The sequence below is a fragment of the Euleptes europaea genome, chromosome 19 (assembly GCF_029931775.1).
Source record: "Euleptes europaea isolate rEulEur1 chromosome 19, rEulEur1.hap1, whole genome shotgun sequence".
Taxonomy (NCBI): Eukaryota; Metazoa; Chordata; class Lepidosauria; order Squamata; family Sphaerodactylidae; genus Euleptes; species Euleptes europaea.
In genome coordinates, this window is record NC_079330.1 from 2671079 (window position 1) to 2687805 (window position 16727).

The 16727-nt window shown below is 46.9% G+C and overlaps 1 protein-coding gene across 1 annotated transcript in view; it reads left to right on the plus strand.

Moving 5' to 3' along the window:
• Nucleotides 1–14136, plus strand: part of MTOR (mechanistic target of rapamycin kinase) — a 91665-nt gene extending 77529 nt beyond the window's left edge. The window contains exons 41-59 of the mRNA XM_056865639.1: nt 415–515; nt 745–841; nt 1380–1478; nt 1567–1689; nt 3391–3573; nt 4744–4878; nt 5001–5175; nt 5835–5970; nt 6259–6406; nt 6570–6692; nt 7358–7440; nt 8727–8799; nt 8958–9032; nt 9853–9988; nt 11030–11095; nt 12286–12366; nt 12943–13023; nt 13391–13496; nt 14121–14136. Of these exons, the coding sequence (XP_056721617.1) occupies nt 415–515; nt 745–841; nt 1380–1478; nt 1567–1689; nt 3391–3573; nt 4744–4878; nt 5001–5175; nt 5835–5970; nt 6259–6406; nt 6570–6692; nt 7358–7440; nt 8727–8799; nt 8958–9032; nt 9853–9988; nt 11030–11095; nt 12286–12366; nt 12943–13023; nt 13391–13496; nt 14121–14136 (2037 nt within the window). The remainder of the gene's footprint in view (nt 1–414; nt 516–744; nt 842–1379; nt 1479–1566; nt 1690–3390; nt 3574–4743; nt 4879–5000; nt 5176–5834; nt 5971–6258; nt 6407–6569; nt 6693–7357; nt 7441–8726; nt 8800–8957; nt 9033–9852; nt 9989–11029; nt 11096–12285; nt 12367–12942; nt 13024–13390; nt 13497–14120) is intronic.
• The last annotated feature ends 2591 nt before the right edge of the window (nt 14137–16727 follow it).

A 16727-nucleotide genomic window follows, 5' to 3' on the forward strand; every position in this document is an offset into this window, starting at 1 on the left:
CCGCTGGCAGCAGGTTCTAGACTTCACTTGTGGAACTTGTCCCAGGTTCAATCCCCGTCATCTCCAGTTAAAAGGATCAGGGTGTAGGTCACGAGAAAGAGGCCTGTGACCCTGGAGAGCTGCTGCCACTCTGAGTTGACAGTACTGACCTTGATGGACCAAGGGTCTCATTCAGTATAAGGCTGTTTCCTGTGTGTACATGGTTAGAACATAAGAAAGGCCCTGCTGGATCAGACCAAGGCCCATCAGGTCCAGCAGTCTGTTCGCACAGTTGCCAGCCAGGTTCCTTCCAGGTGGTTTTGCAGGCTCAGCAAGCCAGACATTCAGTTGGTTCTGTGCTTCTTCAGCCTCCCAGAACAGAATGGCTGATTCTTGTTCCTGCGGAGATTGATGTTCAGTGTTTCTTCCCAAAAGGACTTGTCCAAGACTCTCCTGATGTACACGGTTCCTGCTGTCCAGGGCTTCTTCCGGTCCATCTCTTTGTCCAGAGGCAACAACTTACAGGATACGCTCAGGTGACCAACAGAGAACTGAACCGGTGCATTTTGCCAATAATTGTCAGGTCATTTTTGTTCGGCTTGTGTGTGTTTTGCTGACCCCAGCAAGTGGTGATGCTTGTGCAGCTGTAATGAGTTGTTGTGCTTTTTTTGTTATCACACATGCACACACCCTGCTTTGTCCTACTCATTTTGGAAGGCTCTTTGTAAAAAACAATCCCTGCTTGTCTTGGTTTTCTTTCACCAGGGTCCTTACTTTATGGTTTGACTACGGCCACTGGCCAGAAGTGAACGAAGCTCTTGTTGAAGGGGTCAAGGCCATCCAGATAGACACCTGGTTACAGGTAAAGAATTGGTTTCGATGTGGGTTCCTCATCTTATTTCAACCAGCATGTTACGGGGCCTGTAGTATAAAATCTAAACTTGAGTGCGGCTGAAGGGAATGTTCCCGTCTTGGTCCGAAGAATGGGAAGATGAACCAGGAGAGCCAGCGTGGTGTAGCAGTTAAGACCGGTGGTTTGGAGTGGTGGACTCTGATCTGGAGAACCGGGTTTGATTCACCACTCCTCCACATGAAGCCTCCTGGGTTTCTTTGGGCTAGTCACAGTTCTATTAAGAGCTCTCTCAGCCCTACCTATCTCACAGGGTGTCTGTTGTGGGGAGGGGAAGGGAAGGTGATTGTAAGCTGGTTTGATTCTTCCTTAAGTGGTAGAGAAAGTCGGCATATAAAAATGAACTCTTCTTCTTTTGTGTACAGTTACGATTCCATTGTGACTTGGAGTCTCTGGCTCTGACATGAGAATCTTTCACTTGGAAAGACTAGCAAGGACTAATGACTGGGCTTGTGTTGTTGTTTTTTCTTCTGTTCTTGTCCAAACCCAGGTGATTCCTCAGCTCATTGCGAGAATCGATACTCCTCGTCCTTTGGTTGGTCGACTTATTTACCAGCTTCTCACAGATATCGGCAGGTACCACCCACAGGTGAGCTCCCCCACCCCAACCTTGCTCTGGCTCTTGACTTATAAACAGACAGCATTAATAAACAGCTGCATTCTGCTGTCTGCCCTAGGCTTTGATCTATCCGCTGACTGTAGCTTCAAAGTCGACTACAATAGCCCGTCACAGTGCTGCCAACAAAATCTTGAAGAATATGTGCGAACACAGCAACACACTGGTCCAGCAAGCCATGATGGTAAGCGAATGAGGGGATGTGTGTCTACAGTCATGTGTGTGTCTTGCCCACACACACAGCAGTGATTGGTACAGACATGTATTCAAATTCCACCCTTCTGGACCTCAAAGGTTCAGGGTCAGTTGCATTGTTTTCATTAATATCTCCTTCCACTTTACCCTTGCTCAGAAAAGGCGCATGGACTCATGCAGAAACACAATGGGCAGATTCCTCTCTCAATTCCTCTGCAAGGTTTTAAAAATGAAGTGTGCCTCATGCAGAAAAACCTTATGTCTCAGCCATTTTATTTTGAAAAGGATCCCAGCTGTCATAAGCCCGGGGACCACTGACCGAGCCAATCACCTGCATGAAAACACACCTTTCCTTCAGGGGACACAGCAAGACCTAGAAGGAGCCAGAAATCCCTCCCTGAGGCCAAGCGGCGAAAGCTGCTCCCTTCCACCTGACTAGCGACCAGGACTCCATGTGCTCACCGGATAATGTGGAGTACCCAGTGGCTCCAGCTTCCCCTGGCCTTCTACCCTGCTTAATTTTTCTCCATAGAAAAGCTCCTGGCCTTCTGACGGTGCATTCTGGACAAAATAGGTTTTATGTTTACATCCTGATCAGGAAATTGCTGGGGCAAGAAAAGCGTCGCTGCTTTGTAGAACTCTGTGTGAATCTCCTTTCGGAAGAGGCACTTGCTGCACCCTCTAGCGGCCATTTAGGGATGTAGTCCATCTTTGAAAACACACAGATCGTTCAGGACCTAATTTGGGCCTCTCTTTTTTTCTTTTTGCACCGTAGGTGGAAATTAAGATTCGAGTGGAGGAGCACCTAAAGACTAACCTAAAGATTTCCAGAGCCATGTTGATCTTTAGGTGCTACTGGACTCAAATCTTGCTCTTCTGTTGCAGATCAGCACTCCTGCCCACCTGAAACTATCAGGTGCAAATTAGAATTACTCCTGTGGGAAAACACACGTCAAAAGCATTACACCAGGATTGAAAAATTGGGTGGGGGAGTGCCTCCCTCCAAGGAAAGACCTATATGCAAAGAAAGATCTATATGTCTGATTATTCAGATTCATAGGTCTTGCCTGACAAGTTGGATTTCCAATTTTCCCACCTGTGTTTCTCCATGGAATCATTCCAACACTGTTCCTGTGGGGTTACATTTTTTGCTGTCTGTATAAATTAACACCTTGGCAAGCTGGAGCTGTGTGGAAGAGCACATACTTGAGAGACTGTAAATGTATATTAACTTCTGTAACTGTCCTATGAGGAGCTCCGTGGCGCAGAGTGTTAAGCTGCAGTACTGCAGCCCAAGCTCTGCTCACGACCTGAGTTTGAACCCGACAGAAGTCGGTTTCAGGTAGCCGGCTCAAGGTTGACTCAGCCTTCCATCCTCCTGAGGTCGGTAAAATGAGTACCCAGCTTGCTAGGGGTAAAGGGGAGATGACTGGGGAAGGCACTGGCAAACCACCCCGTAGACACAGCCTGCCTAGGAAACGTCGGGATGTGACGTCACTCCATGGGTCAGGAATGACCCGGTGCTTGCACAGGGGACCTTTACCTTTTACATTTACCTTTTTAGTTGTCCTATGAGTCAGACCACTGGTCCATCTTGTTTAGCATTGTGGGTTCTGGCCAACAGCAGCTCTCTGTGGGTTCTCTGTCTTGAGCAGAGAAACTAGAGGCTCCTATCTTATATCAAACCCAGGTGAGCGAAGAGCTGATCCGTGTGGCCATCCTTTGGCACGAGATGTGGCACGAAGGGTTGGAAGAGGCGTCCCGTCTCTATTTTGGGGAGAGGAACGTGAAGGGGATGTTTGAAGTGCTGGAGCCACTGCATGCCATGATGGAGCGGGGGCCACAGACTCTCAAGGAGACCTCTTTCAATCAGGTATGAATGAGCGAGAACGGCCCTTATCTGCTGCAGGGTCAAAATTCTGGGCAGTGCTTGTTGTATGCAAAATGGTAACAAGAGATTCTGTTGGGAGATTCATCCTGAGATTAAAAATGGCCTCTGCTTCCAGGCACAAAGAAGCCCCTTGGTATTACAGCTGCCCGCTTTTGCTGTGCAGTTCACTGTGTTCCTCAAACTATGGATTTTGGCCACACACCCATTTGCAGAGGATTCTGGGATACAAGCCAGGGTGTTCAAGCTATTCCTCTGGAGCGCTAGACAAGTCTGTGAAGATCCTGTGTGAAATAAAGAGTACACATTGCATGGGAAACCCTGGCCTTTCAGAGGAGCTAGTCCACAGCTTCTGATCTTCTCATGAAAAATCCCCAGGGGTTCCATAGAGCAGGGTGTGGAAACCTCTGTCCTATCGAATTGTTTGCTCCACTATGAATCAGAGAGGAGTCAGGGTTTATGCATCTTGCCAAGGGCTCCTATTCATCTCACACAGATTTTATTCCATTTCTTTGAATCCTTCAACAAATTGGAGTGAAGAGGCTGTTATCCCAGAATTACTGATTGTATCCATGGGCCCGTAGGAATGGAGTCACCCAGGGTAACTTTCCCCCTTGAGGCCACAGTTGAGAAAGCCACATGAGGTCCTGACAGCTGACCCCTTTGCTGAAAGTGCTTTCTAATGAAGGGGAGAGTCCCCAAAGGGTAATGCAGGCAAATGAGACGGGAACCCTTGAATCTGGAAGGAAAACAACCCCACGCACTCCCAAGCTTTCCAAATGCAGAGAATCTCCATCGTGTTGCTGAAATCTCTCAAGAGCCTTTAACAAATAGGCATGATGCAGGAACAGGAGAAAGTAGCGCAGATGCCAGGTGAGGAATTCGTTTCTGTCCCTGACTGAGGATTAGAAACTGAGAGTTGCGTGGGAAAGAGTAGAGGTGCCAGGTGAGAAACAAACTGCTGTCCTTGAGTAAAAATGTAAAGAAGGGAAGCCAAAAATCATACCATTTGCGGCAGAATGTCTTTCAGAAGGCAGAGAAAACAGATTTCTTGCTCTTTCAGAGGCAGGGGTATGGTATAAGGCAGGTTCCCTTTCTTGCTTCAAGAGGGTAAGCACAGAATTATGAAAGGTTATCCTTTTTTTGCCTCCTTAGGCTTATGGCAGAGATCTAATGGAGGCTCAGGAGTGGTGCCGGAAGTACATGAAGTCAGGAAACGTCAAAGACCTCACCCAAGCCTGGGATCTGTATTACCACGTCTTCAGGCGTATATCTAAGCAACTGCCTCAGGTGGGGGAAGAGGTACACTTTATTTTCCCCACATACACCCCAGCAGTGCGGTGCTCTGCCATCGCCAAGCAACTGTGGCATCCTCCAAGGTCTTGTATTGAAAGTGCTTTTCTTGTCGTCAGCTGACCTCCTTAGAGCTCCAGTACGTTTCTCCCAAGCTCCTGATGTGCCGAGATTTGGAACTGGCCGTCCCAGGAACATACGACCCCAACCAGCAAATCATCCGCATTCAGTCCATTGCGCCCTCCCTGCAGGTGATCACATCCAAGCAGAGACCAAGGAAGCTGACTTTAATGGGTGAGAAAATTTGTGGATGAAAAGATGAGAGGCTTCCCCGCCCCCTTTTTGTAGTCTATGTATACGCCTTCAGTGGCTTGAGCAGGCTAATTTCCCATCCCATCTCCTTTTTCTCCCTTTAACTTCATCTCAACTGCTCTCACTGTTCTGTGCCTCCTGAAGTATGATCATCTCCCTCTCCCATAATACTAGAACGTGAGGTCACCTGTTGAAGCTGGAGGGTGACAGATTCAAAACAGATAAAAGGAAGTATTTTTTCACACAACGCATAGTTAAATTGTGGAACTCCCTGCCCTAGGATGTGGTGATGGCTGCCAATTTGGAAGGCTTTAAGAGGGGAGTGGACATATTCATGAAGGAAAGGGGTATTCATGGCTATTAGTTAAAATGGATACTAGTCATGCTGCATACCTATTCTCTCTAGTATCAGAGGAGCATGCCTATTATATTAGGTTCTGTGGAACACAGGCAGGATGGTGCTGCTGCAGTCGTCTTGTTTGTGGGCTTCCCGGAGGCACCTGGTTGGCCGCTGTGTGAACAGACTGCTGGACTTGATGGGCCTGGGTCTGATCCAGCAGGGCCTTTCTTATGTTCTTATCCCTCTTTATACTTGCTAGCTGAATCATGGCCTTAATCTCATGCCTCCTCTCCCCACACAGGAAGCAACGGGCATGAATTTGTGTTCCTCCTGAAGGGTCACGAGGACCTGCGTCAGGACGAGAGAGTGATGCAGCTCTTCGGCCTCGTGAATACTCTGCTCGCAAATGACCCGACATCCCTCCGTAAAAACCTCAGGTCCGTAAAGCAAATCCAAATCTCTTGCAGTATACAGAATGAGTGTGTTGTCAATGGGCCAGGCGCCTCTGGTTTTCGGCAGAATGTATAGACCCAAAGCCCAACCAGTTGTAAGATACCGTGTTGTTTTGGAATTGCCTGGGCAGAATTGCTGTGCACCCTAGGTGAGCAAGAATGTGCACTTTGGTATCTTTCTCCGTGATTGAACTGGTAGATTTATGAATGGGCATGACTGGTTCCCAGAACCCAGCTGTTTGAAGTGACATTTTGTTATCCCGGTTGTTCTAGCATACAGCGATATGCAGTGATTCCGCTGTCCACGAACTCTGGCCTTATAGGCTGGGTGCCCCACTGTGACACTCTGCATGCGCTCATCCGAGACTACAGGGAGAAGAAGAAGATCCTGCTCAACATCGAGCACCGTATCATGCTCAGGGTGAGGCCGCTGCAATGGATTCGAAGGTCTTCCTGGGGAAGGGGGGAAGTCTGGGCATGTCTTACTGCTTAGGGCTTGGCCTGTGGAGCTCCATCCTGTTCCTGTCAGAATTGTACCTCTTGAAGGAACATTATAGTTGCTGACTGTTTCTCTTATTTTGTAGATGGCTCCGGATTATGACCACTTGACACTGATGCAGAAGGTAGAAGTGTTTGAGCATGCTGTGAACAACACAGCTGGAGATGATCTAGCTAAACTTCTGTGGCTGAAGAGCCCCAGCTCTGAGGTACAACCTCTCTGGCTGTTTCTGGTGGCTTCTGCGAGTATTAATATCCCTTGTATGAAAATTTGGTATTCAGCAAATGGTATGCACCTTCTGCAGAACTAGATCTTTGTTATTAATATAAAGGATTTGAATTTAAAATACACAGCAAGCAAGAGGCTATGCTCTTGCAGCTAGCAGAAAAAGGGAACTCTGTAGTTTTCCCTCTCTCTGAGTGAATATAAATTCCTATTTCTTGCAGAGAAATGGAAAACTACAGAGTCTTTTTGCTAGCTGCAAACTAGCTATTGTCCCATTAAGCCCTTTCAGTGATTGGCTGAGAAGCTGCTATGCCATGGAATGTTCACAAGCATTCTAGTTGCCAAGGGAGGGGAAAGGCAGTCAAGGAATGTCACATGTGCTATGAAGAAAACGGATTGTTCATGAGCAGGAGACTCACTCTTGGTTGGTATGGGGCAGAGAATTAACGTGTGTTGGAGGGTGGGAGAGTTGTGATTGAATCTCACATTGGTTTAAAATAGCCGGGCCCAATCTCTGGTTTCCTTTTCAAGCGTAAATTTAACCTCTGCTGTGTTTGTTTCTTAACATGCCTTTTTTTCTGAAATCATGTCTCTGGTGGACACAGTTCACTTGGGTCTCCAAATGTCTCATAATCTGTTTGTTTTTAGGTGTGGTTTGACAGGAGAACAAATTATACTCGTTCACTCGCAGTGATGTCCATGGTTGGCTACATCTTGGGTCTTGGTGACAGGCAAGTGACGCAGGACTTGTTTTCTCTCAAAAGCACCTGAATATGAAAAACAGACCCTAGAAAGGGCCAGAAAGCCATAAAATCCGGTCCCAGCCCAGAGGTTTAATGCATCATTAATCCACACAGATAAACTCATGTAAATTAAACTGCTCTGGGTGTAGCTGTTGTTTGCTGCATTTATTTGTATACTGGGAAGTCATTTGTTTTGGTTGACTGGGAGTTTTTTTTGCTGGGCATTTTAGCAGTTGACTTTCTTTGTTGTTGCTCTGCATGCATTATGCATACTTTTATTATTCTAGGAAGGTTTGAGTCCAGGAGCACCTTAAGGACCAACAAGATTGTCAGAGAATAAGCCGTCGAGAGTCAAAGCTCCCTTCTTCAGATTTCAAGAACTTTGACTCTCCAGATCTTATTCCCTGGGAATCCCTTTCGGTCTCTAAGGTGCTACTAGACTCAAATCTTGCTTTTCTACTGACCAACACAGCTAGCCACCTGAAACTTTTGTTATGCTAGTGTAAGCTGCCTTGAAAGCCAGATTGCCGGGGAGCATGGGAAATAAATTAATTTTAAATGACTGGACACGTTTATTATTAAATAATGTAAGAAGACTGTTCAAGACTTTCTATTTCTTGGCTCCATCATCAACCAAAAGGGAGACTGCAGCCAAGAAATCAGAAGGAGATTGAGACTGGGAAGGGCAGCCATGAAGGAGCTAGAAAAGATTTTGAAGTGTAAGGATGTGTCACTGGTCACTAAGACTAGGTTAATTCATGCATCGTATTCCCTATTATTATGTACGTGTGTGAAAGCTGGACAGTGAAGAAAGCTGATAGGAAGAAAATAGATTCCTTTGAAATGGGGTGTTGGAGGAGAGCGTTACAGATTCCGTGGACTGCCAAAAAAAAAAAATCAGTGGGTTATAGATCAAATCAAGCTTGAACTGACCCTAGAAGCTAAAATGACTAAACTGAGGCTATTGTATTTTGGTCATGTCATGAGACAACAAGAGTCCCTGGAAAAGACAGTCATGCTAGGAAAAGTTGAAGGCAGCAGGAAAAGAGGAAGACCCAGCAAGAGATGGATTGACTCAATAAAGGAAGCCACAGCCTTCAATTTGCAAGATCTGTGCAAGGCAGTCAAAGATAGGACATTTTGGAGGACTTTTATTCATAGGGTCGCCATGAGTCGGAAGCGACTTGATGGCACTTAACACACACAATCTAAGAAGGGTGAGTAAATTCTGTTAAGTCAATGGCACTCCAGTTACTGTTCCATTCCTTCCACAGGCACCCGTCCAACCTTATGCTTGACAGACTGAGCGGCAAGATTCTGCACATTGACTTTGGGGATTGCTTTGAGGTAACTTGGTGCCTGGATTCCTTGTTAGAGACAAAGCTAGGAAATGAAATTAGCTTCACCTTGTGGAGTAAACCCAGAGGAAAGCCTTCCTGACTAGCTCAGTACCCCCTTCTCAGCAGGGGAATATACTTGACTGTCTTCCATCCTGGCCTTTCTAGGTTGCGATGACCAGGGAGAAGTTCCCTGAGAAGATTCCTTTTAGGCTGACGAGGATGTTAACCAATGCCATGGAGGTAAGTGAGAGCCAGTGATGGCCATCCGTAAGCAGAAAGGGGAAGGGTGTGGGGCAAGCCTGGGGCCACCACTGGGAGTAAAACCTCTGCCCTTTCTTTCCTGGCCACATTTTATTATGTTGGTTTTCGGTCTGTGCTCCAAGACCCTTATCAGAGGGCCAGCATGGTGTAGTGGTTAAGAGCAGTGGACTCTAATCTGGAGAACCGGGTTTGGCTCCCCGTTCCTCCACAATGTCCTGCCTCCAGAGTGTGTTGGGGACATTCTAGGGTAGCTTGCTCAGTTCTTTCAAAGCAGCAAGAGTCCTGGCCAGCCCTCTGGGTGAGCTGGATAGAACGTGGTCCAGAATCCTCTGCAGCAGGAGTTTTGTAATGGGCAGTTCTCAAGCAATCTCCCTCTGCTGTCTTTTACTTACTAGTCTGTTCACTCCTGTTTCCCTGTAGTCAGAGGGACAAACTGCTGACAGGGAACTCACTGTGACTCTTTTCCCCTGCAGTTTAGGAGCCTTTCGCCCTTAGCAGCTCCGACCTTCCCTCCCTGCATTCTCTGTCCCCCTTGCTCCTTTGGATGTCCGCCTAAAAGAAAACGAGTCCTTTGAAAACCCAGTTCTGTGTTTCTTTGAAAACCCAAACACCTTCTGTGTCTCAGATGGAGTCAAACTTTGGTTTCCTTAGCATACAATTTGGAATGATGTGCATGCATAGAGCCTTCCTTAGACAACGGAGCTTCACACTGTAGTAGTACGACCTCATTTTGGGGGATACTCCCCTGTAGGAACTGGAATGCCGATTTCATCTCCCTCCCCTTTCCCACTCTTGACAGGTGACTGGCTTAGATGGCAATTACAGAATCACCTGCCACACTGTGATGGAAGTCCTGCGCGAACACAAGGACAGCGTCATGGCGGTGCTGGAAGCCTTTGTGTACGACCCCTTGTTGAACTGGAGGCTGATGGACAGTAAGTTGGCCCCAAAGAAAAGCCTGCGGCGGCAGCAGAGAGCTAATTGTGGGATCAAATTGTGCTGGGCTGCTGGGCCATTGCGCAACGCCACCACGTGACCAGTTCACGGGCCGAAATCTAAGCTAGATTGAATTCAGTAGAGCTCAGAAGACCAGAGAAAGGGCCGAGTGAGTTGGTGGATTAGGATGTAGACACAAAGTCAGCTCGAAGTTACTCTGGATATTCCATTTCCATTTGTCTACCCAACATCTGCTCTTTGGGGGAAAATGTTGGTGCTCGGTTAGACTATTTAGAGAAGATAAAGAAAAGAACATCGTCATAGCTGTCAAGTTGTTTCATTGTTTTAGCAGCAGCACATTATAGATAAAAAGGACTCTGCAGCATCTTTTCTTTTTGCAAACAATTAAGCAACCACATTGTGGATAAAGTCTGCAGTTGTGACTGGAGGGTCCTCCCTTTTTATTTCTCCCTTCCAGCAATGTTCCATGTTAGCAACCCTCCATATTAGCATTTTAAACTCCCCTCAGGTTTAAAAGATATTTGATATGGGAGCAGGTAGAAGGGGGAAAGCCGCCATTGGTGAGATGCTCATTTTCCCGACTGCCTCTTGTAACAGCGGTTTGTGAGCCACATCCCGAGACTGTTTTATCAGCTTGGAGTTTGTGAATTACTTTGCCAGCCTGGAGATTTTCTAGAGGTGGCTACCAAGAGGAGAAGTGCTTAAAAAATTCAGGTGTGCTTATGCCTGACTAGACTGAAGCCAAAATAATGGCCCAGAGCTAACTTGCTTTTAGTTTCATCAGGCACGGCCACAAAAGAGAGACATAATTTCCCTTTTGATAGGCACATGCCCAAGATTGAGTCTTTTAAACTTTTTTAAAAAGAGCACCAATATCAGAAGCACAGACCTTCTCCCTGAAGCGTGGTTGTCTGGAACAGAAAGAGTTTTAACCTTGTGCAGAGTTCAGGGGAACAAAGATTCACAGTGCGAGCCTGAAGTGTATTCTCTCAAAGTGACCATACCTTTACTCCTTGCAGCAAATACAAAAGGCAATAAGCGATCGCGAACACGGACGGACTCCTACTCGGCTGGCCAGTCAGTAGGTGAGTGCTGGCCCACCGCAGCCTTCAGCGGTTCCTTTTATGCTTTTCTATGTTTGGGTCTAGCAAAATCTTCATTTTCCCACTTGCCCCAGAAAAACAGGGATGACAGTGACAGGAAGGAAGTTCCTGGACTCGCTTGTAACAGCATTTTTGTTTCTAGAACTGGGCACTGAACATTCCCCTGCCCAGAGAGTTGCACAACCGGCACTTCAGCAAAGGAGGGAGATGAGAGCTCATCCCGAAAGCTGCTCCTTGACGGTCTGCCTCTGTGGGGCGTAACAGTGCCACCCTAAGAACACTTCCCTGGGAGTAAGCCCCACTGAGTAGAGCTGGCAGGGTTTAGAGCAAACCTGCTTCCGATCGCACTGTAAGTGGCCTTTCTGCCCAGAGAGGGACCCAGGGCCGTGACAGCTGTAACCCCATTCAGCAGGCTAGAGCTCTCGTTCTTAGCCCTATAATATAAAGGCTGCTCTTGTAAGCTGGAAACTCCAGGTGGGTTAGAAAGCTGCAGTGAGATTGCTGGCAGGCCAAGGACAGAAGGGAACACCCCTCACCAGCAGTCAGTCAGTCTTTATTACAGCCCACAGAACATTAAGAAGCAGAAAATACACTACTATATTAATAAACGACTTAAAATCTCAGCATGCATCATCCATCCTAATAAATCTAACAGTTTAAGGGTTAGAATCCGAGTAGATTATACACGGGACGTTAACGCAGCCCATATTTTAATTGCAGAGAATAGATACTTAGCCACAGATACAGTAGTTCTTTGGTCATTCCCCTGCCAGTAAGATTTTAAGAGTCTTCTGCACAGCGAACAGTTTTTTTAAGCAACCAGCCCAGGTTGCCATAATTCCAATGGGCCTGTACTTAAAATCTTCAATGGAAAAACAAGTGAACCGATGTTTCACCAGCACTGTTCTGTGTATTTTTTAGTTGTTGTGTGCTTTTTCTTATTATATTTTAAAATTGCATTAAGCTGCCTCAGGGACCTCCCTGGCTCCCTGGGGATGTAAATTTCACATCATTAATATTACTGTTGTCTTTCTTCCTCTGAGGGGAACCATAATAAATGAAACCCTGCTTATACTTTACAACCAGCAGCACGGAGACCCCTTGCAACAAGATAGCTAGCTACGCAAGGTGTGACCCTTGTCTTTGACCTTACCTTTCTCTTCCCTCATTAGAAATGCTGGACAGCGTGGACCTGGGTGAAACGGCCCATAAGAAAGCTGGGACCACCGTGCCTGAATCCATCCATTCCTTCAGTAGGTGTTGGGGTGGCTGCTGTTTACACTGTAGAGGAGTGACCGGGGGGTGGGGGGTGGGGAGGATGCATTGCTCTTTTGTTGGTATTATGCAGAGTGGGAAAGAAAGATACGTTCTATTCGCATAACGAAGGAAACATGAGCAGAGGCCTGCTACATCGGGATGGTTCCAGCTACTGGAATAGTTGTGTCAGGGGTCATAGGGCCCACATGAACAAAAGCCACGTGGAATGGGGAAAGCAGTGAAGAGGGCAGTTGGATGACACAGAGAGAGAAAGTTTGCAGGGTCCCAGCTACTTTTTTTCCTATCAGTGGCCAGCCCACACCCCTGGGAAGCCCACGAGGAGACAAGCGCCCCAAAGTGTTAGCTATTCTCAGAGTGAAGGAGCCCCAAGCCCTGAGCATCCTCTTCTGTTGATGAGATGAGATGAGGTGACCCAGCAATCTGTCATTGGCTTGGTTCCCCCCTCCCCGTGTCGTCATAACTGGATGGGATGCCCTCTAAGCACAGCTGTCTAGGAGAGGGGTCATCACCGAAACACAAATCCAACCTTTCTCCTTGTTCTTGCTTTCTAGTAGGGGACGGCCTTGTGAAGCCAGAGGCCTTGAATAAAAAGGCCATACAGATCATCAACAGGGTCCGTGATAAGCTCACAGGTAAGTGTGTGCCAAGTGAAGGGTAATACTTCACGCCTCTGACGAAGTGTGCTCTAATTTACGAAAAGCTTCTGCCCCAGTAAACCAGTTAGTCTTTCTGGAGTCACAGCATGCTGTTTTGTATTTCTTGCTGTGAGGGCATCTCATTCCGGGCTGCCCTGTGCGCTTCCTGTGGAAAGAACAAACTACTTCAAAAGAAGAGAAAAAGCCTGCGGTTTAAAACAAAATAGCGCTGATCCTATCTGCCTTCTCGAATGTTGCCTGGTACCCTGCCTGCCTGGTCCTTTTCTATGTGGCGAGAGCCTTCTTCCCCCTTGCAGTTCTTGCCTTGTGCGCGCCTCAGCCTCTGTTCTCTTTCCTTGCAAAGGGCGAGACTTCTCCCACGACGAAACGCTGGATGTCCCCACGCAAGTGGAGCTGCTGATCAAGCAGGCCACCTCCCATGAGAATCTCTGCCAGTGCTACATCGGATGGTGAGTTTTTACCTGGCCTTGGAACCAGCTGCTGTTCGCCTCCCCTTCTCCAAAAGGCCTGAATAGGAAATTGTTAAAAGAAAAAAGTTCATCTGCTTGCCTCTGTGGCCATTCCCTCACTCAGTGAGAAACAAAGGGCTTCTTCTGTTGTGTGAGAACAACCGTGGCAGCCTCTCTTTCAGCGGCCCTAATCTGTGAATTGTTCTCAGTGGAACTGCCTTAATTGATAGAAGCATTTTTTAATGTGTACAGACCGAGGCTGCTGGTTATTCTAAGCAGGAACACTCCTCTGGTGGGGTAGAGAGAGATGATTAAGTACACCTTACCTTTTCATATTTGTACGCATTGGTTGAGATCCAGAAGACTCCTCTAGACAACCCCAACTTCTGGCACTTTGACCTTTTTTCATTAGAACAGCAGACTTTCCCCCCTCCCTGTGCCTTTACCTCAAGCTGCTTTAGAAATTCCTTTTGGCTTCAGAAGTAGTTTTGAGGGATGGGCTGATGTTTAAGAAGCGCCAAGTCTAAAACCACCATAGGAAGACAGAATAAGTCGGGTAGACCTTTGGATCCTGACCAAATCCCAGGCCAACGTTACACACCTGCTCTCCTTTTCTTTCCGTAGGTGCCCTTTTTGGTAGTAGATTTGCACCGAAGCATCCACGAGTTGTACTTCTGGAGATTTTTTAACCCTCCGAGCGTTCTAGAAATCAGAGGAGGGGGGAAATGGATGGTGGGGGGGAATCCTGCCTTTGTGAAAGATGTTGATATGTAAATGAAAACACTGTATCCTAAAAGCTGACTTGAGTCTGTTTGGAGCTGCTGCTGTTTGTCGAGGAGCAGGCTGGGACGAAACACAGATCTTGAACTGGAGTTTCCAGGTTGGCGTAGAACAAACACAATTCTCCTCCCGACTCCAGACCTTGTGGGAATTGCTGGCTTGGCGAAAGTGGTGACTGGTCATGTTTTCCTGAGACTTTAACAAACACAAGACTCTGTTGAATGGTCAGGCCATTGTGAATTCATTTCAGTGGCCCAAGGGACTGTACTGGGAAGGTACGGAGCACTCAGGAGCAAGCACATCTGTTGCTCTGCTGTTGTCAGATTACCTTGTCTGCCTCCAAACTAGATTGGAACTGAAGCTGAGAATGATAACCTAATAATAGTATGTGTTCTGACTCAGTTTGCATGGAAGGATGAAGAAATGATCAAAACCCTGCAAGAGCAGGCTGTCTTGTTAGGGATAGGATATTGCAAGTGATAAGGGAGTTTTCCACACTGGCACTGAGCAGAAAGATGGAAAAATATTGGAGGCAAAGTTGAGCATAAAACCAGCAATGGGTTTGGGAGAAGAATCAGTCATATCTGAGGAAAATGGGTGTTAAAATATTCGGGCGAGTGCTTGACGGCATCCTGAATTTATTAACGAAACTATTACTAAGGAAACTGCACAAAGCATAGCCACGTTTAAGATGCCATGTTGTAGTTTGAATATTTTTGTGCCAATAAAGTACACCAGACTGTGTAAAGACCCCAGCAGGACCTTTTCGTCTGTGACTACATGGGGTGTGGCGGGAGGGCAGGTGAGGAGAGACATCTCGCCTGACCAGTTCATATGTGCCGTGGCGAAGCAGTGCGCACAGATCCCACCCCGCATAGAAATTGCACACTGCATGCCATGTCAGGGAGAATGCTTGAAATGTTGCTTTTTGCTCAAGACTGCAATTTCCAAAATTCCTTTCATATTACCCGAGGTGGTAGAGCCACCCCATGAGGACTGCCACATAAGTATCTCCCCCCCAGAAATTCAGCAAAGACTTGTGGGTCCTTGAGAGAGGTCAACTGAAACGTCAGCCATTCTAAATACAATTAGGGGTATGATTCTGATCCCAGCCTACTAGCAGCATCTCCCATATCCCACCCCCCATTGCTGAAGCCCCATGGAAATGAATTCTTATTAGGGACATTTGGCCAAGGAAAGTTCCTGTTTGACTCGTGTCCATGTTCTGGATTTTGCCTAGTTATTTTCAAGCAGAAAAAAGGGGGCCGCACCAAAACACAACAGAGACAAAACGCAACAATAGGTACAAGAGAATAGAATTAACATTTACCCATTAAAGTACCCCTTTAAAGTAAATTGAACGTCTAGGTGCTTGGCCCTGCCCTGGATAGCACATAGGGTTGCCAACCTCCAGGTACTAGCTGGAGATCTCCTGCTATTACTACTGATCTTCAGCTGATAGAAATCAGTTCCCCTGGAGAAAATGCGCACTTTGGCAATTGGACTCTATGGCATTGAAGTCCCTTCCCTCTCTAAACCCCTCCCTCTTCAGGCTCCGCCCCAAAAATCTCCAGGTATTTCCCAACCTGGAGCTAGCAACCCTAATAGCACAACGTATCCCAATCTTGTCAGATCTTGGAAGCTAAACAGGATCAGCCATGAGTGGGAGACGACCAGGGAATACCAGGGTTACTACACAGAGGCAGGCAATGGCAAACCACCTCTGAATGTCTCTTTGTCTTGAAAACCCCGTGGGGGTTACAATAGTGAGCTGCAACTTGATGGCAAAAAAATGTATATACTTGTGTTCCATTCATTGGAAATGAACACATTTTTACCACTGCAAAATCTGTAGCGACAGAATGCACTGTACAGCTTCAGGCTTCTTGCCTCCCCGCAACCAGAAAGCAAGTTGTACAGGGGGGAAAGTATGAGGGGGAGGGGCTGTGGCTCAGTAGAGCCTCTGCTTGGCATGCAGAAGGCCCCAGGTTCAATCCCCAGTGGCATCTCCAGTTAAAGGGACCAGGCAGGTAGGTGATGCGAAAGACCTCTTTCTGCCTGAGACCCTGGAGAGCCGCTGCCAGTCTGAGTAGACCACTGGTTCCCAACCAGGGGTCCGTGGACCCCCAGGGGTCCGCGAGAACTAAATTAAGGTCCGCGAAACAAAGTTATAAACCCATAATAAATTAATATTTTCAATTAAAAGTTCTCTATTATAAAAATATATATTCAAAGATTATTCTAAGTTTAATGTTTAACTAACAGTTATGATTAAAGTTTATTTTCAAATTCCCGGAATTTTTATTTTGAACCTTGGGGTCCCTGCACCGAACAAAAAAGTCCTAGTGGTCCCTGGTCAAAAAAAGGTTGGGAACCACTGGAGTAGACAATACTGACTTTGATGGACCCAGGGTCTGATTCAGTAGCAGGCAGCTTTCACGTGTTCCTGAT